General features: G+C 41.8%; 1 protein-coding gene across 1 annotated transcript in view; it reads left to right on the forward strand.

Annotated features, from left to right (window-relative positions):
* IQGAP3 (IQ motif containing GTPase activating protein 3) overlaps positions 1-22,285 on the forward strand; it is a 2,364,408-nt gene that overhangs the window by 1,826,545 nt on the left and 515,578 nt on the right. The window contains exon 28 of the mRNA XM_044079778.1: positions 12,043-12,127. Coding sequence (XP_043935713.1) covers positions 12,043-12,127 — 85 coding nt within the window. The remainder of the gene's footprint in view (positions 1-12,042; positions 12,128-22,285) is intronic.

Genomic DNA, 22,285 nt, shown 5'->3' on the forward strand with positions numbered 1-22,285 from the left:
TCATCTCTTTCTGAAAATACATGCTAACATAAATATTCTAACAATTTTCTAAGTTGACAAGAGCACTGTTTAAAAACTGTCCCTTTTCTTTGGGCCTTTGTCCCCACTATTTTAGGCTTTGTCCAGATTTTTTGCACTAAGAGGTTGAGCGGTATGATTCTGCCTGGAAACTCTGGATGGAGGCCATATTCCTCACACACACTACCAAAAATATAGGGAACTCCAGAATCTGACCAAAAAGCGCACACATGATGACAAAAAGAACTTCTACCACACGCTGCATACTACAGAACCCAGAAACCCCAAAAAGTTCTGGTATACTATCAATCAAATTCTCCACCCAGAGAATCCCTCAACTCCCAACCTCTGCCCCAATAACACACCCCAAGAAAATGCATCCATTTTTAATTCATACTTCATTGATACCATCAGCAAACTTATGCAGACTCCAACCCAACAAATCCCTCTCCTCCCAATATCCCCAACTACAAATCTCCCCCTTCTCATTAAGCCCAGTTCCTACCAGCTACATTAAAAATCTTCTCCTCAAACTTAAACTATGTTCCCCATCAGCTGATAAATTGCCATCTCTTTTCTTAAAGGCTACTGCTAAATCTATAGCATATCCTGTCTCCATCCTCAAAAATCGCTCATTCAGAGAATCCCCTGTCCCTACTCTCTGGAAAAAAAATTATACCATACCTATCCACAAAGGTGGAAATTCTGTAGAACTCTCTAATTATTAGCCTGTTGCCATACTTTTCCCCCTCTAAAATTCTCAAACAGTGTGTTCATAAACAAATCTTGGCCTGATACACCCAAGAAAACCTGATCACCCCTACCCAGAATGGCCCCCCACCCCACAGCACCACTGTTACTGTTAATTTCTTTACTAACACCATCTCCCTAGCCAGAGACAATAATAAGCTAGTGTCCTGTCTCTCTTTAGATCTGTCCAAAGCCTTTGACACTGTTTCCCAGCCCATCTTCCTTTCCCAACACAACCTCTTCTCAGTAACTATCTCTTGGTTCAGCAGCTACCTCATAGACAGGCAGCAATTTGTCAAATAGCTTTCTGCTCTTTCTCCATTTCTCCCCATCAAAATGGGTGTCCCACTAGGCTCAATTCTAAGCTCCCTTTTTTAACATTTTCATTAACCAACTCTACATATCCTATCCTCTGTCATCCCTCATACAGTACACAGACAACTCCACAATAATCTCCATTGCTGACAAACTCATCTGATCTGCTCACCCTGACACAAAAATCTTTCAACCTCACTAAAACTTAGCTTACTAATGACCAACTTATACTTAACCCTAAAAAGGCAAAACTTCTTCTCTTCCTCCCAAAATCCTTCTTCCACCTCAAATCCTCATTTACCATCTCTTCACTTAACAACAGTACTATCATTGCTGAAACCCGCACAAAGCTCCTTGGAGCACTCACAGACTAACTCAAATTTGACTACCATGTACTTCACTGTATTAAGAAAACCAACCAAAAACTCAGTCTGCTGTATAGAAACAAAAGGTTCCTTACCCCCTGACTTCCAGAATTTCACTAGCCCAAGCTTACCTTCTCCCAGCATCTTCTATAGCTCATAAATCCTAACTAACGTGGTGTTCACCACTCTCCACACTCACAACCACCCACAATAAAGTTGCTAGATTTACTGCTAATCTGCCTTCTAAATCACACCACTGTCACACTCACAGGGTGCTCAGCTGGCTACAGTTCCCTAACCAACTCTTATTTACTCAACTTATCGTACATTTTGTCCTGAACAAACCCTCCTCCTCCTGCCCCAACATCTCCTCACTAGTCTCCCTTTATACTCCCCCATCACAAAGAAGCTTAGACCAGTATCACTTACAGATTCACAAACCTAAAAAATTTATTGGACAGAATATCTACAGCTATTCTCCCGCTCTTTAATGGAACAAGCTTCCCATGACTGTCAGCAATACTACCCATGTCCTTGAATTCGAGAAAATGTTCAAACATTACCTAAACAGCACCTGAACTTGTCACTGTAATCGTCCCACTTGAACCCAGTTCTTAATCCACTACTTTCTTCATTTCTCCCTTTCCTTCCTATTCCTTAATTTTTTCCCTTTCCTCAAATTTATCTTATTCTAATTTACCTCCTATTATGACAAGACAGTTACTACTTTCCATGTTTCTTCACTTCTTAGTCCTGGAAACATGCTATCTTAAGTCCTGTTTTGCAATATGGCTTTTATATTAAAATTTTACACCTCCTGTACACTACAAAATAAACTGCTTGGAATATTACAACTGTCCATGGCAATAGTCCAGACACGTTTTTGCCAGCTTTTTGTTGTAACCAGTTTTTTCACTTACTACATTGTATAAATGTGTCGTTTGTTGTTTTTTTTCCCTCTCTCTTCTTTATACTGTAATAGACATTTGCTTGATTACTGTATTGTGCATTACTTTATCACGTAACCTTTTTGCTTAGTTGTACTGTGGAGCTTTTCTCCACGGGCCTCTGCTGAAAAAAGGTAATTGCCAGTCAGTCTATCTCAGTCAACAAATCTCAAATAAAATTAAATATTACTCTGGACTCCTGGGTTCTGTCTATTATCTGCCAAGGGTACTTCATGGTCTGGAAATCTCATACACATTTTATAGGAATTCCTCAACCCCATCAGGAGCAGTTGCTCTTCTTCCCAGGGGTGCTTCTGGATCTGTTGACTCAGGGAACTATTCAGGAAGTTCCAGTTTCTCAAAGGGGGAGGGTTTTTTATTCCAGAATGTTTTTAGTCCCCACGAAAGATGGCACTTAGAGACCTATTCTGTACCTCTCTCATCTAAACAACTTTCTGAAGGTACCTTCTTTCTGTATGTTGTCCCTTCAGACCTTGTTCCCTCTTATGCTTCCTCAGGCTTATATTTGTGTCTCTGGATCCCAAGGATGCTTATCTTCATTTCCCGATCCATCCCCTTTTCAAGAAGATTTTATGTTTCTCTGTTGCTTCCTGGCTTTTTCAGTTCTCTGCTTTGCCCTTTTTCTTTTCTACTGTTCCAAGGGTTTTCACCTAATGTCTCGCTCCTGTGATTGCCTTTTGCAGGCTAAAGGGGGATCCAAGTCTTTCTCTACTTGGATGACCTCCTGTTCTAGGCATCCTGTCCAGAAACCTTGTTGCAAAATCTTCATTTTGCCTTTTCCCTTGTGCAGAGCCTGGGGTTTACTATAAATTTAAAGTATTTTCTGACTCCTTCTCAGGATCATGTCTTTCAGGGGTGCAGGAGCCAGACTGTTCCTATGCTGGCATCTCTGCCTCCTCCCAAGGCCCTAACTCTCATTTCTTTCTTTCATTCCCTTCTTCCTCTGGTTTCAGTAACAGCCAGGGAATTTCTGAGATCTCTGGGGTTCATGACTTCCAACATTCCTATGCTCCTGTTTGCCAAACTCCACATGAGAAAACTTCACTGGTTCCTAAAGTCAGTTTGGCGTCACAATTCTTATTCCCTAGATGTTTTAGATCCTCCTCTTCCATGTCTCAAACAGGAACTTCAGTGGTGGATTCAACAGTTGACTGTCAATCCAGGGCTCCCTATTCATCCACCTCTTCCTTCTCAGAAGGTGTTCACAGATGTTTCAGATGTGGTATGGGGAGCAGCATTTGGCTGCTTAAAGGCGCAGGGAATCTGGTTGTCTTTTCAATGGGAAAAAGCACATCAGCATCAAAAAGGTGCTCTTCTGGTGGCTTTTCAGGCCTTTCATCCCCTCTTCTCTCAAGGACCTTTCAGGGTGTTTACAGACAATACCACAGTGATGTGGTATGTCAACAAATGGAGGGGGGGGGGTTGATAGGGTCTTATCTTCTTTGCCGGTTAGCTCTGCTAGTGAGGGATCTAGCTATCCAGTATCAAGTGACACTTCAGGCAGTCTGCACTCCCTCAGGTCAAAACATTGTGGCAGATTCTTTGAGCAGTTCCATAACTCAATTCCACAAATGGATTTTTCACAGGGATGTGTTTCTAGACATTGTCCACCAGTGGGGTACTCCTGAAATAGATCTTTTTGCCTCCCCTCTGTACAGACAACTTCCTCTGTTTTGTGCCAGAGTCCCAAGTTCTCTTGTTTGGAAGGTGAATGGCCTCTTTCTTGGAAGGAAATATTTCTTTACGCCTTTCCTCTCCTTTTCATCATTCTAAAAGTCCTGTTCAAAATTCAACAGGATCCTCCGAGAATCTTGTTGGTGATTCCCTTTTGGCCAGCATAGCATTGTTTCCCTCCTATTCTCCATTTAACCAAGGGCAACCATCACACGTTACCCCACAGGGTGGAGCTACTCTCACAGGACAAGGGATTTCTCATCCCTCCCCACGAGTCCACTCTTAAACTGACATGGTGGGTGATAGGGTTTTTATGCTTCATAGACACCTTTTTTTCTGAGGATATGCTTAGGAAATCTTACATATCCAAATGGAAGAGGTTTTCTGTTTGGTGTCTTTCTCGTAACTTGGGTTCACCTCCTGTGGATGTTCCTTTGGTTCTCCCTTATCTGTGTGAACTGCTCATTGCTGGGTTGGCCTATTCTGTTAAGGCCCACTTATCCACTATTTCTGCTTGTCTGCCTTTATCACCTCCTTTAGCTTCTAGATTTGAAGCTTAAACAATGCCTTAAAGGTGTCCTTCATATTAGGCCCCCCAGGAAGCCTGTTACTCCTCCCTGGGATCTTAATTTTGTTTTATAAAATTGACCCAGGCTCCTTATGAAGCCTGCAGCCTCAGCTTCCTTGCAACATTGCTCTTGGAAAACTGTGCTTTTTTTTAGCCCTTACTTCTGCCAGACAGGTGTCTGAGCTTTGAGCCCTTATGGCTTGTCCTCCTTTTTTGGTGTTTTATTAGGACAGGGGTGTCCCTTCGTACTAATCCTTCTTTTATGCCCAAGGTGGTGAATGAATTGCCTCTTAGTCAGTCTATTCATTTGCCCACTTTTTTTCCCTTCTCCATAGTCTAACAGTGAGAAGGTGCTGCACATGGATTTGCACAGACAACTTGGATTTTATTGGATAAGACTAGGGATTTTCGTAAATCTGGTCAGCTCTGCTTACTTTCATCCTATATCCTAGGGATTGGATGTGTCCAAGCAAACTATTTCTTCTTGGATTTCTAAAGCCATTTATTATTGTTCCTTTCATGATGAGAGTCTTCCAAGTCTCATTCAACTAGAGCCATGACTACTTCTGGTACTTTTTTCAAGAGTTTGGATACTAACTCTCTTCTTGAATCAGCTACCTGGACTTCTGTGTATACATTTACCAAGCACTACAAGTCGGATGGAATTTCCAGAGCTAGGGCTGGTTTTGCTAGGGCCATCCTTCATAGCTTCTTAGAGAGCTCTGCTGGTCTTCTTCCTGAGCTTTAGCACCGTCTCTATTGTAATGAACACTGCAACAGTGAAATGGAAGGACATAGTACGGTTGTGTAAAATCTTACTTATAACAGTAGATGTCCTTCTCTTCACTGTTGCAGTATTCACTTCCTTTCTCCATCCCTTGGTTCATAGGTTGGCCTATACAAGCCTAGCCATAACAATTCCCTAGCTATTTTTTCCCACAATATTTACTTCCCTGGACCCCTGTCTAGCAGGGTGACTGACGTGATCTCCAGGGTGAATTTCCTTTCTCCCATCCAGTTGTCAAGGTTCCTTTTGAAGAGGGCCAAAGAGGCGCTCTGTTTGACATGTATGGGCAGCCTATTTCAGTGTCTGGGGAGTCTCTGGGTCAGGAACCTATCCCTCCAGCATGTTTTGTTCATTGTGATGACAAGGTTTAGATCCCTGGAGCGTGTGGCTTTGAGGGATTGGGATTTCTTTAAGTGTAGCATGTCCAACAGTTCTGGGGTTGACATGGCCTTGTATGTTAAGCAGAGATCGCCTCTGAGTAGACGATATCTGACAGGGTATAGCTGGAGTTTTTTTTTTAGACAGTCAGCATAGGGCATCTGCTTTAGGACTGTGATTCTTTAAGTGAGGTATTTCTGCGGCCTTTCCAGTTGTTGCAGATGTCTTGAGAGGTACATGCCAAACGGGGCATTGTATTCTATAACGGGTCTAATGAGGGATGAGTACAGTGGGACAATGACCTCCTTTTTTCCGGATGAAAAGCCCTTAGTGATGAGGGGTGCCACATAGAAGGATTTCCTGACTGTTGTGGAGATATGGTCTATTTCTTTTCTGGATATGCTGATTACCTCTCAATTCCTTGGACTAGCATTCCTACGGGGCTGTCAGTTCTGAGGGTGATACATCCATACATCACCTTTATGTCCTACACAAAACGGGGAACATATATGTGGCATACGGCATACCTTAAAGCAACCTAAAGGCTTTGGTGTACTGGCCAGATGTCAGGCCGCTGTTGGCAGGGAATCCCTATTGTAATGAATACTGCAACAGTAAAGAGAAGGAAATCTACCGTTATGGTAAGATTTTATCCAACTGTGCTTTCTAAGTAAATATTCTTGTTAAATTCTTCAAATGTGTAAGACCATTGTGAAGCCAGACAAAAACTTGCACTGTTCCAGATATAAAACGTGCTTGTAAGGATTGACTAGTTTTTCATTATTAAAAATAAATTTAATATGTAAAAAATTCATGTTTTTCTGCCTGGCTCATTGGAATAGAGGGACTAAATCCTAACTGCGACCCAGGTGACCAGAGTTCAGTTAGGAGCCTCAGTACTAGATGTGCCAGGCAGCAAAGCAAAGAGAGGAGGAGTGAAAGGATGTGGCCCACTTGCCTCACCTGGAGGACTGAGAAGGACACGAGCACTCAGAGGCACACTAAATGGTTTGATTTCCCTGGAGAAGAAATCTCCACCCGTGCTTTGGTGGAAGGGGCAGTCTGAGAGGACATGCTCTTTGTGGAAGTGAGGGGGATGCCCTTTCCGCATCATGTCTTACACCCAGCATTTTACAGGATGCATGACACAGCATGAAAACATTCTTGAACCACCTCAGTGGTTATCTAAATGATGGCTTCTGCCAGTCAACCCTTGCTCCAGTGATGAGCGAATGGGGCGATTGCCTGGGAGGGGGTTGATCAACAGCCAGTGGGGACAAAAAAAAGAAAAGTTTTACATTTTGATGCCCATGATATGGTAATGTTAAATTTAAATAAAAAGTTAATTGTAAAGTCATGCATAGTATTTCATAGATATATAATTTTAATTAAAAAGGGGGTATATTGAGACAGCACCACATTAACAAACAAGTGCTTCAAACAGTGCTGGTATTCCTAAAAGCTTTTGATGGAAAGCGACACCAACAACTCTCCTGATTTTGTTTAACATCCAGTCTGTCATGTGATACCTTCTCTAGCAAGGGAGAGTATGAGACCATGCCTCTTTGCAGAGAGGCAATGTACTTTTGGTTGTGAATCGCAGCTTAGCATCAGTATCAGCAGACCACAGCACTGGGGATGCAGACTTGTTTTTGCAGGCTCAGTGAGCGCTCTCTTCTTTGATGCTTTCATGTTTGAATTTCAAAATGTAGATACTATGGAGATTGACCTATTCTCTTTACTAAAGAAAGTAGTGTTCTGCCTCTTCTGCTTGTCCAGCAGGCACAGGGGGAGTTCTCAGTAGATGCATTCTCAAGTCCATGCCAATGGAAATGTTTACAACTTACCTGCAATCCCACTTACGTCACACACTAACACAGTGTGTTTCATGCTTGGGAGTGCACCCATGGTTGGGAATGCAGTTTGTGCCACCATACGGCTTGGCTGTTTTGGACCAGTTGATTCTGCTAGACCTTCCAGCTGGGTTAAGAAGTGTGAATAAGGCTGCAAAAAATCCTTCCTCCAGTTCATCTCCTTTCCCCTCAGTAGTAGCTTGATAAGTGGAGGAGGTTCTTTGCACTTGTAGTACCAGATATCTCCTTTGTCAGTTAATGTACAGGTCATCCAGTTGCATCTTGGATATCACTCTGATTTTGGCCTCAGTTGCTGCATGGTTAAGGTGCGCCTTTTTACCTGTCTGCCCATCATGGCAGAGTGGACGACAAAATTTATGACACAACAGTCCAGATTAAACAATTTAAAAAGCAATATGCTAATTATGAGATATGCTCTTAAAGTAAAGCATAGCCAACTAAACTGCTTGAGATCCAACTTTGACAGATTGACACTAGTTGCTTTGTTGGTATTGATGTTCTTTCCTTGGATAAACCTTTCCTGGTAAGAGTCACCTCTGCTTACAGGATGTCAAAGTTGTAGGGTCTTATTTGAGGAAATCATATCTAGTTTTTAACAAGGATCAGGTGACCCTCTTAACAACAAACATTTTTGCTAGTAATGTTTTCTGAATTTTGTCTGAACCAGTCCTTTATTTTTCCCCCAACTGTGTCCACAAACAGGCCAGAATGAGCTCTTCTGATTTTTGGTAAGCAGAATCGATTCAGTTTTTACCCAAGCAGATGCAATCACTATTCATCTCATTTGTTCCATGAAGGAAATGGGATGTGGATCAAAGCTGTTCTATGTGGACTACTAGCTGCACTTCTTTACCAACAGGTAGCTTTCCACCTTTTAGATAATGCTGAATTCAAAGGCCACTCTATTAGGTGTATCTGCCTCCATGCTTACTTTAAGAACATCTCCACTACATATACCTGTGCCAGTGCTACTTGGTCCTTCCTTTACAAATTTGCCAAGCATAAGTTTCTCAAAAGAGATTTCAGGACTGCCCCTGTTTTTTGGTCTGCCCTTTCTCCTTTCATCTTGATAGATTTTTTTTTCCTCAATCTTTGACCCACCAAGGAAGACTTGCAATAGCTGAACGACAAAGAGAACTTCCATGAGGGGTCCACATTACACTCCCCCTTGCTTGGACAGTCCTCCATCCAGCCTTAGCTGTTCAAGTTGCTTGTAAGAAGGATGCATATTTATCTGTATGTTAGGTTTAACAGTTTATATGACAAATTTCCTTATATTTTTCTTGATTTGCAGAAGTTTGCTTACTCAATGGTTGACTAATATCTGGTGGGCTTAGGGGCTAGTGTTTTTATAATGTGTTGCTTGATGTCACCTCATTCACCAATCTTCTGACTAAAAAAAAGGCTGAACTGGACTCAGCAGTAGCTGAATCACCAAGGAGAGTCATCTCGTACTCATGTAGCTTAATATTAAACTTAAGAACATGTTCCATTGTATACTTCCTGTGATGACATCAAGAAACCTTTCAGGATTGGTGCTGTGAAGACTGTGTCAGTGGGAGCCGCTGCTTTTAGCAGCATATTCAGAAAATTAGGACCTGCTGACTGAGGCGCATTCAATGATCTAATGCTACAGTGTGTGCACAAACTTTCACAGTGATATTACATAATGTTCTAATGTGTTTTATAATGCAAACTCAGAGCCTCAAATTAGACTGACTAGGAGTTATGATCAGGTGTTACTAGATTATATGCCTTGTTACCAAACCATGAATCTGTATTTTTTTACTTCATAATTGATGTTTGTGATGGGTTCTAGTCTTCCTAATCTAGTCCGAAAACTATTTTTCTTAACATTAGTATAGAAACTGGGCATTTCAGCAAAGCAGACATTCTTAGTGCCATATTGATTTTAATAGAAATATATACCTTTGCACAAGACCAGTATCTGTTTTGTAAAACCCTTTTACATCATATCATCACTTGTATACCTCTAGCTTACTAAATGCAGTTTTAGTACCCTCCTTTATTCAGAGTCTATATTAGAACATCGAAGTTTCAAAACATCGAATGTTCTAATATCAACCCCTATTCAGCGAAAGCTGAAAATATCAAAGCAACAGAAAACCAAATTTTTTCCTAGGGAAAGAATTTGGTTGTCCGTTTCTGTTGCTTCGGTATTTTCAGCGCCGTGGTGGAAAGTTATGGGTCGGGTTAGGTTAGTTAGGGTTATGGCGTGGGTTAGGTATGTGTGCGATTTGTGTGAACATGAGGGTTAGATGAGTTAGGGTTAGAGTGCGGGTTAGGTATGTTTGCGATTGTGTGGACGTGAGGGTTAGGGCAGGTTAGGTGAGTTAGGGCACGGGTCAGGTAAGTGTGCGATTGTGTGGACGTGAGGGTTAGGGCGGGGTAGGTGAGTTAGGGTTAGGGTGTGGGTTAGGTCAGTGTGCGATAGTGACAGACCTTAGGGTTAGGATTTGGGTTAAGGTAAGTGGATAGTTAGTGGTGTGTGTATAGTTTAGTGTAGGGTTAGGTGTAAGATTTTAGGTGTATGTGTGTGGATTGCTGTTTGTTTGGTGTGCTTGTGTTGTGTGTATGTGTTTTGGAACAGCATATTTTTTCCCTAGGAAAAAATTCCGTTATGTATGTTCGATGTTTTCAGCTTTCGCTGAATAGGGGTCGATATTAGAACATTTGAAGTTTTGAAACTTCGATGTTCTAATATAGACCCTTTATTCATGATATCTTAGATGATTCACAGTGGCTTTTTGGGTAAATGATAAATGTGTTTTTTTTTTTTTGTTTATTTTAATTCCTTCCAACATTTTTGGTTGAGATTAATTGTACTTACACAGGGATCCATAATCCTCAAATGTTTTGTTAGCAATACTCACTGTCGTCTCCAGAATTTCCAAACTCTAGGCTTTATGGACAGACTTCTTATTTTTCACCTAATGAAATGTGTTTGCAGAAGTCCTAAGTGTTTTATAAGAGTAGTCTCTGTGTTTATCTTGATTAGGAAATTAATGTCTCAGTATGTCATGGAAGGGGAATATCACCTTTCTCTGTATGTGGACAATAGGCTACTACATAAACAGCAGATTCGTGGGTACTTGCCAGGCTTGTTTTAAGATGATCCTAAGAATGCCCAACCTTACATTCCCAAGATAGTTTTTTAGCCCTTATATTTCATGAAGAACCCAAAGGCAGGTAAAACAGGAGAAGGATGCTAAACTGGGGTGAATTTACAGTTTGAAGAAGCCAAACTACTGTGGGATTATACCACCAAAGCTAGGCTTAAACTCAGAAACAGTATTTTAACCACTTTTCTAAGGAGCCTTTTTTTGCAGCTGGTAAGGCTTTCAGATTGCTAAAAATCAAGAGTTGCTTTTGCATCATATTTTAAGTGAATCTTTATGCAATATATTTATAATGGTTACATAATCATATCTTACGTTTCTCAAACATTACAGCCTGGATATCAAACAGTGCAAACGTGTGATTTGAAAAAAGAACTTTCTTCCCCTGTCTTCCTGTCCTGGACTGCTGCTATAGTATTATTCAGAAAATGATATGGTCTGCTAGTAGAGATTTTCTCAACAGAAATTTTTGTGATATAGGTATCTGCTGGAGTTCCATATCCTCAAAGGCATCATAGCTATCGGATCTGAATTTGCTACGACAGTAATTTTAACTCTCCAGAATTATGCAGAATGTCCCTGATTTTGCCTCTGTTTTACTCCTTCCTTCCTGAGGGTTACTGTCAACCATTAATGCCAAGCGTTAGAGTTTCATACTACTAATTGTCCAGGAAATGCATGTTGATGAAACACCTGTTCTGTTAAATGTCTAAGTGAATTAGAGTACTACTTAAATTGCCTCAAATTTTGGACCCCCCGCCAAATTATTTTTGGCTTTGTCAAGAATTTTTGAACAAAGAAGTTAGGCAAGAGATTTGGCTGTCTTAGGACTGTGGTGTTTCGCATCTCTTCTTTTGGCATTGATGTATTTTGGGGTTTTTTTGTTCTGGGTTTTTTTGTTTGTCAGATCTACCCCATAAGGCAATAAAAATCCAAAGTAGTGAAAGCTGGCTGTGTGTTAAGGTCTTTTTGTTTTTTGAGGAATCTGAGGTGGGGAGGGCAGGCCCATAGGAGATGCATGAAAGTTGGCTCTGGATAATACCACTTTCAAAAGAAAATAAGGACTTTCTGATATGCTGAAAAGTCTGTATTTATGGTAGCAACCTCTTTGTGTGGGTGTCTGTGTGTATGTACTGATTGCATTTTTGCGTGTTTATTAATAGATTATTAAAATTATTTTTTGTTCCACTGCTATGTTTTTCTAGGTATGGAATGAGATACATTTCTAGAGTACTGAAAGATTCTCTTGTTCAAAAGTTTCCTCGTGCTACAGAAGAGGAACTCTGCAAAGTAAGTGTTTGAGGTTTTCTTCACAGAAGTTTATTGTGTGTGAATTTACAAATCTGTGTATTTTTTTGCAGAGAAAATACTTTTTCATTGGTCCACTTCAACTTGCTGAAAAAGCCGTATATACTAAACATTATAACGTGACTGTGTGGTTGCAGTATAAAACAATGAACACTCATATGAGCAAATACTTTTTCATGCTGTGAATAACAGTGAATGGTCTTATAAGCAAATATTTGCAATGGACTTTTTGACGCAGCCTTTTGTACGGGATCTGTGGTGCAGCGGGGTAAGGGAATTTACCGTTACCTCACTGTTGTGTGGTCTCAGAGTTGGTATATATAAGTAGCAGGAGGTATGGAGGGTGCAGCGGGGCTGCTTCTGCACAAAAAATAAGTTTTGATTTGTTTTTTTCGATCATTTAGGATTTGATCTAAAATTATCTTTTGTTTGGGTGAGACACTCGAATGTACAATGTTAAAATCTTGAAATCAAAATACCTATTCCCCTGTGTGTGGAGAGAGCTGAAATTGATTGCATCACCCATGAAAAGTTCCTGCCTTTGGTAGCTAAAGCTATATCTTATAAGTTTAAATATGATGGATAAATAATGAGCAGAGGTCCACACAATTGTTTGTACTGCCTGGGAGAAGAGCTCAATGTGAAGTGACGTCAAAAGTGTTGATTATTCAAATAGGTGACTTTGGCATCATAGGGAAAGTCTTCTGATCGTCTTCAAGTATGAGAATGGTATCAGTTATAAGTTCTTTGTAAAGGGATTGGAAAGATGACCTTCATATGCAGCCCCACGTCTCTGCTGGCACGCTATGAGAGGGCCAAAAGATGACGGTATTTTCAGCCAAGCTTTCCCAGAGGCAAATTGATTACAGAAACTGCTTTCTAGTCCTTAATATACAATGAGCTCATCCTTGACTTCTAGGGACTTGAACTTCTACGTCTGTTATGCTCTGACAGATTTTAAGGGGCCTTAAAGAGACACAGTACTGTTTTTGACATGGGTTTTACATCTCACCGTAAGTGCTACATGTCTTGTTGAATTGCCAAAGTACATTGTCATCAACCTGGACCCAGGAGAACAGCCTCTTGAATCACCCAACCAGAAATCACTGGTACTCAGGACTGAGGGCTTTACTCCTCAACTTCTTCCCATGGACCTGGCGTAGACTGCCATCTCGGGTTGGAGAGGGTCCACTATTCCTTTCCCCATCAGGGTTTGCAGTTGAAACATTAAGCTTCAAACAGATGTTTTAATTCAGGGTCCAATGTACTGGATCAGGAATGCATCCTTGGAAAACATGGTCTGTTGCAGTATAGGGTTTGATGCAGGTCTCTACTGTGTCCAGGTAGTGAATGGCAGGTTTGCCCTCCACGTCATAGATCCGTGTCACCCAACATCCAGTGCCTGCTTGTTGCATGCTTACCCCATCGGTGGAGACTGTGCATTAACGTAGCCCAGCCTGGAAGTCCATTCAGCATTGTGTAAGGAGTCGGGACTTGGCACCATTATATGGGTTGGTGTTAGCATAATGGTTAAGGTGTTTAGATTAGGGTGTTAGCCTCATCCTCGGTTCCAAGCACTTCTGGCTCTGGAACTTTACATGTCTCTCACCCGATTCTTGTTCCTCCTCTGACTCCAACTGAGCATTCTCAGTTCCCGGTTCCAAAAGTCCTGATGTCGACTGTATCAGCACTGGTGACAGACTTGTCTGTGGTGCCAATAATTACACTGAGCTATTCGGTTCTTTTGGAACCGGAGACCTCTCTGGGTTGGAGCTTCATTGTCTGTTCAGAGAAGTGTGATTTGTCACCAATCTTATCAAAGCCATCCATGCTTCTCGGAGCTTCAGCACATGTAAGTTCGACTCTGATGCAGTTGCCTTGGTGCAGGATGGGACCATAGTTTCAAAGGAGTCTATTTCGATTCCATTCTCCCATTCCTGTACTGGGGTGCCTGCTTTCCAGCCCATGAAGGGGGCCTTGTCCACTACAGCATTGGGCTAAAGGGGTGCCAGTGGATGCCATGGTGATTGCAGCAGCCACCAAAAAAGGAACTTGCTGATGAAAGTCAGGCTCGCAGTCAATTCCTCTCTCATCGAACAGACAAAGAAGCTTTGCATTTTTGCTTTGTCTCTCTAATGTTCTTGTATAACTGATTTTGACTATATTTTTGACTCAAATGTTTGATTCTCTGTAAACTGTTTGTGTTTTTTTTTTGGAGCTTTTCTCCTCAGGTCTCCACTGAAAATGGGCCACAAGCCCAGCTGGACCAACCCGGTTAACAAATGTCAATAAATAAAAATAAATAAAGTCCTCCTATCCACCCTCCTAATAGGGAGTCTAAGATGATGGATAGATTCTGGAAGCACGTATTCGCTTCATCAACCTTCATGCTTAGGTCCTTTAACTTTACCACACCAGACTTCAAAGAGATCTGATAAAGGCGTTATCATACACTCTAACAGGAACTGTAGCTGAGGGGGGTTCAGGCTAAAGTAGTTTCCCAGCTAGCAACCTTTGATTCAGTATGTAATTTGTCCATGAGGCTCATTGTGCATGCACCTGAAGGGGCGACTAGGCCAGCAGTTTCCAGCATAGCTATGGGGAGACATGCCTGGATATGCTTATGCATGTTTGCAGAGCCATTTAAGTCTTCTTTCATCAATGTTCCCTTTGATGGAACATCCCTTTTTGGCCCCAAAGTTAGAGACCCTTGCCAAATGTAAAAAAGATGAAACGACACTTTCTACCATGGATGTACTCTTTTTCCATTCCATAATGGTCCTACTTTAGGAACCAGATGAGTGGAAGGCTGTGGTTCAAAATTGTCCCAAGGACCTTTCCAGGACTCACGTGCCAACGACTCCACCCGGGGCAGAGAGGGGAGTTATAATGGAAGACGCTGTGCTAGTGACAGAGGTGGCCCACATAATCAGGGTTCCAGGGATTCTTTCCCTGGTAATTCCTATCAGCACTCCTGAATGGAAGCCCGATTGTCATCCTGTGGATTCACTCAGGGGACAACATTCCCTGCACCTACCTGCCTGGCTAAACATAACAATGTACATTTGGGTGGAGAGGATGATAACCAGAGGTTACAATATTCCCTTCTCGAAACAAACCAAACAACCAAGGAGAATCCTAGACATTCCAACCAGTCACAGGGATGCAGTAGTTCTAAAAGGTCAAAAACTGCTTGATAAAAGGGCCATCCAAACAGTCCCACCAGACCAAACAGGATCCGGGATTTACTCAAGATTCTTTTTAGTGCCATAGAAAACTGGGGACTAGGGACCAGTTTTGGATCTCAGTGTCATGAACAACTCAGTTCAACAAACCAAATTCTGGATGGTAACGGTTCATCTATTCTCTCATTCTTGGGGAAAGATGATTGGGTGTGCTCAGTAGATCTTCAGGATGTGTATTATCACATAAAAATAGACAAATGCTCCAGAAGATTTCTGCTCTTTCGGCTAACAGCCAGTCATTATCAGTTCAGAGCCATGCCCTTTGGTCTCACCACATCCCACAGGGTGTTCATCAAATGTATGGCAGTGGTCACAGCTCACTTCAGATTGACTGGCTCATTACCACAACCACCAGGCATCTACTGCTGCAAGCAAGGAGCTATGTCGTTCAAACCTGCTCCTCACTGGGGATCAATGTAAATTACAAAAAATCCCACCTAGACCCAACACAGCCGTTAGAATTTATAGGAGCAGTGTTGGACACAAGCACCTGTATCACATCTCTACCTCAAGAAAGACTTCAAAGAATAAAATCACAAGTCAGCCATATTATTCACAACAGAACAATGACTGCACGACTGGTATTTCAGACTCTAGCATCTGTGGTGGCCCCCATCACTTTAGTTCCCCTTGTAAGGTTTCACATGCGAATTCTACAATAACTCATGGCGTCACAATTGTCCTTACTGACACATCAATGTCACATCAAGTTCAGATCACCAATTTATGCAAAAAAGACTTGAGTTGGTGGCTCCATTCCAACCACATGCAATTTCAAATTTTCATAATGGTCTAACTGATTCAGCTCTAATGTCACACAAACATTGTAAAGCCTTTCTGACAGGAACCATATTGCTGAGACCACCATACAATGATCTGTCTGCTCCTTGGGACTTGAATCTGATGCTGCAATCTCTAATTAATCCTCCATTTGAACCATCAGCAAATTGCGATTTGAAGTATTTATTCTGGAAATCCTCATTTTTGGTTGCTATTACTTTTGCTGGAAGAATATCTGTGTTACAGGCCTTATCTTCCAAGCTTCCTTAATTAATCCTTCATAAGGACCGGGTGTCTTTGCGAACAAATCCTTCCTTTTTACTGAAAGTAGTATCTGACACTAATATCAATCAGACTATACAACTTCCAGTATTTTTTCCCAAATTTTCAAACAAAAGTGAATACTGTTTGCATTTGCTAGATGTTCACAGACAATTAAGTTTTTACCTTCACAGAACAATGGAATTCAGAAAATCTGATCAGCTGATGTTCTTCGTCTTCCCTTGCTGCAGTCCTGACTATTGGGTATAGTCCGCGTCCCAGTCGGCCCGAATACCAGAGTATAGAGTATAAGGGGTCATGGCCCGACCCTTGCCACTAGTCGTCAGTGCGTCACTACATGCGATGACCCACTTCATTTCCTCAGTCTTTGCATGCGTTTTTGCAGAAGCAATTTTATTCAGAAAGTGCAGGTTGGCTTGAGATTTTCAAACCGGGTTTCAGACCGAGTACAGAGTTGGTGCGAACACCCGTTAGAACATTTTTGAACATTTTTTGGTTTATTATTACATATATGTATTAAAAAGAAAAGTGAATAACTGTATTTGGTACCGTGATACGGATACCGATTATCATACATTACACATTTTGTGTAGTTTGTTTTGGGCCTGCTGTTGGTTGCGTTGCTGTGCAGCTCTTGTGCTAGATTTAATAAGGAGGAGGCTTGATTGAGGGCTGTTTGGGAGTTAGCTAGATTGGTGTGTTATTATGCCTACGATTAAGTCGGGCCGAACTCCGCTCTTATAGCCTCATTCAAGAAGAGTAAAGTGCAAAACAAAGGGTCCTAGGCTAGTCCTTAGAGCGGGTCCGGGAGGCGAGAGCTCAGGGGGTCTTGGGGGGGTTCTGGAGTCTCAGGCAGATCTCATCTGTTACAGGATGTGCCCTCTCAGGAAGTAGGCCAGGCTGAGGGGCTTCGTAACTGTTCTTCCCTGGCCCTTCTTCCCTCTCTTCCCTCTTCTCTCTCCCCTCAGCTCCTGGGCTTTTAGAGGTTCTTCTTTCTCTTCTTCTCAAGGCCTTTTTCTGTGCGCTAGGGGCTTACTATAATGGACTTTGTGCTTAAAAGAAACATATGCTTCCTTAAACTGATGAGTGATTAATTAGAGATTAGAGGGGAAGGTTTTTTTGATTGTTGAGGCCTAGGTTTTACAGTTTTGAGTTTGTAGTTTGAAGAGTCAGTTCAGTTTTCTGGAGTCTTCTGTCTGTGATGACTTGGATTTCTCCTGCTTTCTGATTTGATCCTGAGGTGATTTTCTTTTCTTCAGATCCTCTCTCTCCACTTTCATTTCATAGAGGGAGATTCTCATGAGGGAGAGCTTTCCTTTGGAAGGCCAAGGCTTTTCTGACTCTTTCCTGGAAAAAGGCTTCTAGGAAATCTCAGTTTTGGAATCAGCATAGGCCCTTAGCTTGGCTTCTCCCTGGAACCTGGTCCTGGGAAGCCTGTCCTGCAGGAGAACCTCCTGATTCCTTGACTCCCTGCCTCCTTGGTTCCTGATTATAGAGATTGTGGGACTCTTGAACAAAGTAAGTATTTGTTTCCCAAAGTTAACCAGGCCCTTGTTAAAAAGGGGCCTAAAGGTGTTAAAGCTTCCTTCTGTTGTTAAGGGGTACTAAAAATAATACTTCTGCAAGGGCTTTGGATAGGGGGGGGGTGAATTGTCAATTTCATACTCCATATACTGAGATCACTCTCCTCAAATTTGAAATATGAATTGCTCAAATTTCAGAATTATCATGAATTGAATTTAAAAGGTTGTGTGGTTGCATTGGTGTGTGAGTGTAAGAATTGCTGGATTTGGTGTTTGTAAGTCTCGCTTCTGGTAAGCATTCTTTTGCTTGGTGGTTTGACTGCTATGCTCAGAGGGGTGGAATTGATGCTTTCAGTCTAATCTGTCTGATGTACATGCTGTATTGAAGCTGTTTGTGTTAAAAGGATGGGTGTTGTTTTTGGATAAATTTTGGATGGTTTTAAACAAAATTGGATATTTGTTTAGTCGAAGCAGGTTTTAAAGTTTTGGACCGCCTGTGGAAGCAGTTTTAAACTGTTAAAGATTGTGCTGGTTAAGTGCAGTAGTTATTGAAAGTTTAGTAGAGCAGGGGCAAGGTTCATGGTGACCAGTCCAGGGTGTCAAGGGGGGGTAGGGGGCAGGAGGGCAGGTTCCCATGTTAGTTGAAGCCAGCCAATGTGGGGGCCTTTCAGCAGACAGTGGTTAGGCCTAGATCTGCCTTTCAGACAGTATCAGCTCCTCATTCTAAGCAGGGGTGGGGTCCTGCCAAGGGCAGCTCATGGACTCTGATTTCAGTCTCCATTCAACTATTTGGGATTTCCATGCCAAGAAAGATGGGATTTAGATTCATTCATCACAGCAGTGCTGGATATCATTCACAAGGTCGTGCATGCAGCCCATTCATCCACCCCCTCAAAGCTCAAATTTTATTTCCTTTTATTCAGATAAAGAGGCTACCAAAGAAGTTTCTCCAGCAACTTAGAATTTTCTCCTCCAGCCCTTCCCACTTATCTGAAGGGGGGGATTTAATTTGTGTGAAGTGGATTTGACTCTTATTCCTCTTTTGTTATCTTTTGGATGGGTTATCTGGATGGAACCAAGATCTGAGAGTTCCTGCTCTCAAAGGTTAGGTGGACTGGAAAAGTGGACAGGACTGGAGCTTGATCACAGGTTGGTATCTTCATGTCTCTGCATTGCTTTTCTACTTTGTGCAACTGGGAGAAAGTTCTCATGGCGCATCTGCCCTCTTGGCTGCTACTTCTATCAGTTCAGAGTATGAAGCTGGCTTTTGACTCTGGCTCCAGAGTATTCAAGGTTTCACTTTTCAAGGCATTCACTTTTATCCTTACTATTTCAAATTAATCTTCTGTGGGCGATCTAACTTCAGAATCTACAGCATTAATTCTGCCACTTCTCAAGAGATGCTGCCTGGTTCTGGCAACAAGAAGAAAGCATGCCTTTAGAACCCCGGACAACAAAGTCAGTCTGTGGTGTCCTGAGAGCCACAGCTCTAGTCAGTCTAGACTGCAAACACAAACCACAACAACTTTGCATTAGGTTCATGGCATCTCGACCTGGTGCCTTCCCCAATGCCAAACTGCAGTCGGACAAGCATTCATGGCATCTTAGAAGCCTTCAAGCCTGCACTCTCATGGCATCTTGTATTCCAATTGCTAATACCTGCTCTTCAAAAGTATTCTTTCTCTTAATGGGTGAATGTCACATATGGAAAGCAGGGACACTCTGTGACCCGCCAGTCATTCAAATCAGGCCTGATGGTCACCAGGACTTGGGGTTTTGGAAACTGGAATTCAAATATAACAAGGATTTCTCGACAGAGACCTCAGACACTACATAGCAATATGATCCACATGGGGAGGACCTGAAAGTTGGAGTGATTGAGCTAGGAAGTGAAGGCATAGACAGCAGGGTCTTCATACTACAGCATCAACACAAGTCAGGTCTCACAACAAGAGCAGTCCAGCTGCGGCCAGAATGCATCAGGGGACAGATGATGGAGGGCAACAAGCAATACTGATGAAGCAAGGTCTTGCAATGTCTTAGGCACAACCTTATTCACGAACTTATTGCACACAGCTATACAGGCCAGCGGTAATAAGCAAAGCAAGGAAAGATCTTGCAACTGACTCTGTGCAGGAATCAATGATCCCCAATGAAGAACTCCACTAAAGACATATTAAGCAGACAAAAATGGATCTGTGCAGTCCTCAGAAATTAGAGATGTCATGGATTCTCCAGACAAACATTGGGGAAAACCTGCACAACTCTCTCATCATTCACCTTCCTCTAACCAACTGCTTTGGTACTAAGGCCTTACCAAAGGTTTGCAAGGACCCTTTTGTTAGTCTACAGATGCCTCTTGATTTACCTTCTTTCAGGCGCTCTTCCTTAAAGATGAGTATCTTCTGCAGTATGCTAAAAGTCAGGTCCGATCTGATTAGATCAGCTTTAAGGCTCCTGTCAAGCTTCTCTCAACAAATCTCACAGTCAATCAGCTGGCCTTTGTCTCTGTCTTTTGATTCCTTTTCTCAGCTTTTTCACCATTTGTTAAATGTCAAGTTGAAACATGTCCATCTCAGCTTTACTTCAATCAGAAAATGGAAATAGGAGCAAGAAGGTTATAACCAGTTTGAGGTCTCAGCAAAAAATTTCAGAGTTTCTATTTTGTTTTGGAAGTGTGATTTATATTGGACTGTGAGCTGTCTTTCTTGTGGTTTTCAAAAGATTTTGGTGCTTTCAGGCCACTATGATTTGTCTTCTTCCTTAAAAATTTGAGTGTGGCTCTTTTTCTTACTGAGTTATTGGACAAGGTTTGTCTTCTCGCAAGCCCTATTTCTGCGTTTCATTGAGGGGCAAAGAAGAAAAGACTGTGGACAAGGTTTTGTACCCTCCATCCTTAAAGATTCATGCTGCTTGGATCAACTCAAATGCCTTTTTTGACTTAGATTTTGCTTCTTGGTGATGTTGTTGATAAAACTTATGTGGCAAGAATGGTTTCTGTTTTGCGGACTTCTAAGGAATTCTAATATTCTTTCATTTCCTTTTTTTTTTATTTAAGGACAGCTAATGCAGAAGCAACCTTTCCTGTATTTTGCCTACGGTTCTTAGTTTATGGCTTTTCATTTGGATAATTTTGCTTGTATCATTTCGTGCCTGAATAAAGTTTATTTATTTTTTGCCCACTTTAACAGATTTTAAATTTTGCTATTCATTTTTGTTGGGTTTTTTCATTTAATCAAAATAAAGAAGTTTTATGCTTTAAACAAACTATTTCTAGGTGGGATTAATGTTGCATTTTATTTGAGACTTTCCTGTGGCAAAAAGGTTAATTTCTTTGTTACTTTTTCTTTTTGCCAGGCTTGTGCCAATTTCCAACAGCATACTAGGGCTACTTCAGACTAGTTTCTAAGGTTGCAGCTTGCATTTTGTTATTTCCCACTTTGGCAAGGAGGCATACTCTGATATTCTCTTCTAATACACCCATGCTCAGTGTTGGCTTTTTTGGTTTTATCGTGTCATTCCTAAGGATTGGCTTAGAGCTCAGCCTCCCCTTACCCTCTTTTGCCTTCCCTTACATTTAAGCTGGGACTACAGCAAGGGAAGCTAGAAGCAGTTAGCCACAAGTGTTGTCACCATTTTAAATAGGCATAAATGTAGATGTTCTTTGATCCAATCCCTTAGTCTCCTTCCTACCATTCTGCTATTTCGTGACTTAGGTGTCCCTTGCAGCTTATATTTTACAGTTTGTACCTTATATAATAGTAGATGTTATATGTGCAGGTTGACTGCATTTACTCCCTCCTTCCCCTCTGTGTTTCAGGGTGTCTGTGTGGGTGCCTTTGCTTATTTTGCTATGGAAAATGTGATCGGTCATGCTGCATGTACTCCTGTAGTTACTGGATTTGGGACTACCTGGTTATTTCCGACGATTGCTGGGGCAACGCATTGACAAATCAGGTCATGTACATGATTATCCTATTGGCGACATGCACTGGAGTCTAAAAACTGTACTTTTCTTTCATTCTCTTCTGCTGTTCTGGGTAAACCAGTTTATGTGGTTACTCTGGCTAGATAGCGCAAGGACTGCATAGGTAGGTACTAGGCTTTTGGCCCTAGGGCCTATACAAACCTAGCCAAAAAGGTACCCTGGCTTTCGCCACCCAAGAAAATTATATCTGATATTGTTAATCATCGTTCATTCCTTACGTATGGGTATTGGTTCCGACCTCAGAACCGAGCCGGCCATCTTCCAAGCTCATGTCAGCTACAAACTCTCAAGCTAAAACTCTAACCCAGAATTCCCCTCTCCC

Source organism: Protopterus annectens, chromosome 8.part0 (genome assembly GCF_019279795.1).
Source record: "Protopterus annectens isolate FY-2018-M chromosome 8.part0, PAN1.0, whole genome shotgun sequence".
NCBI lineage: Eukaryota > Metazoa > Chordata > Ceratodontiformes > Protopteridae > Protopterus > Protopterus annectens.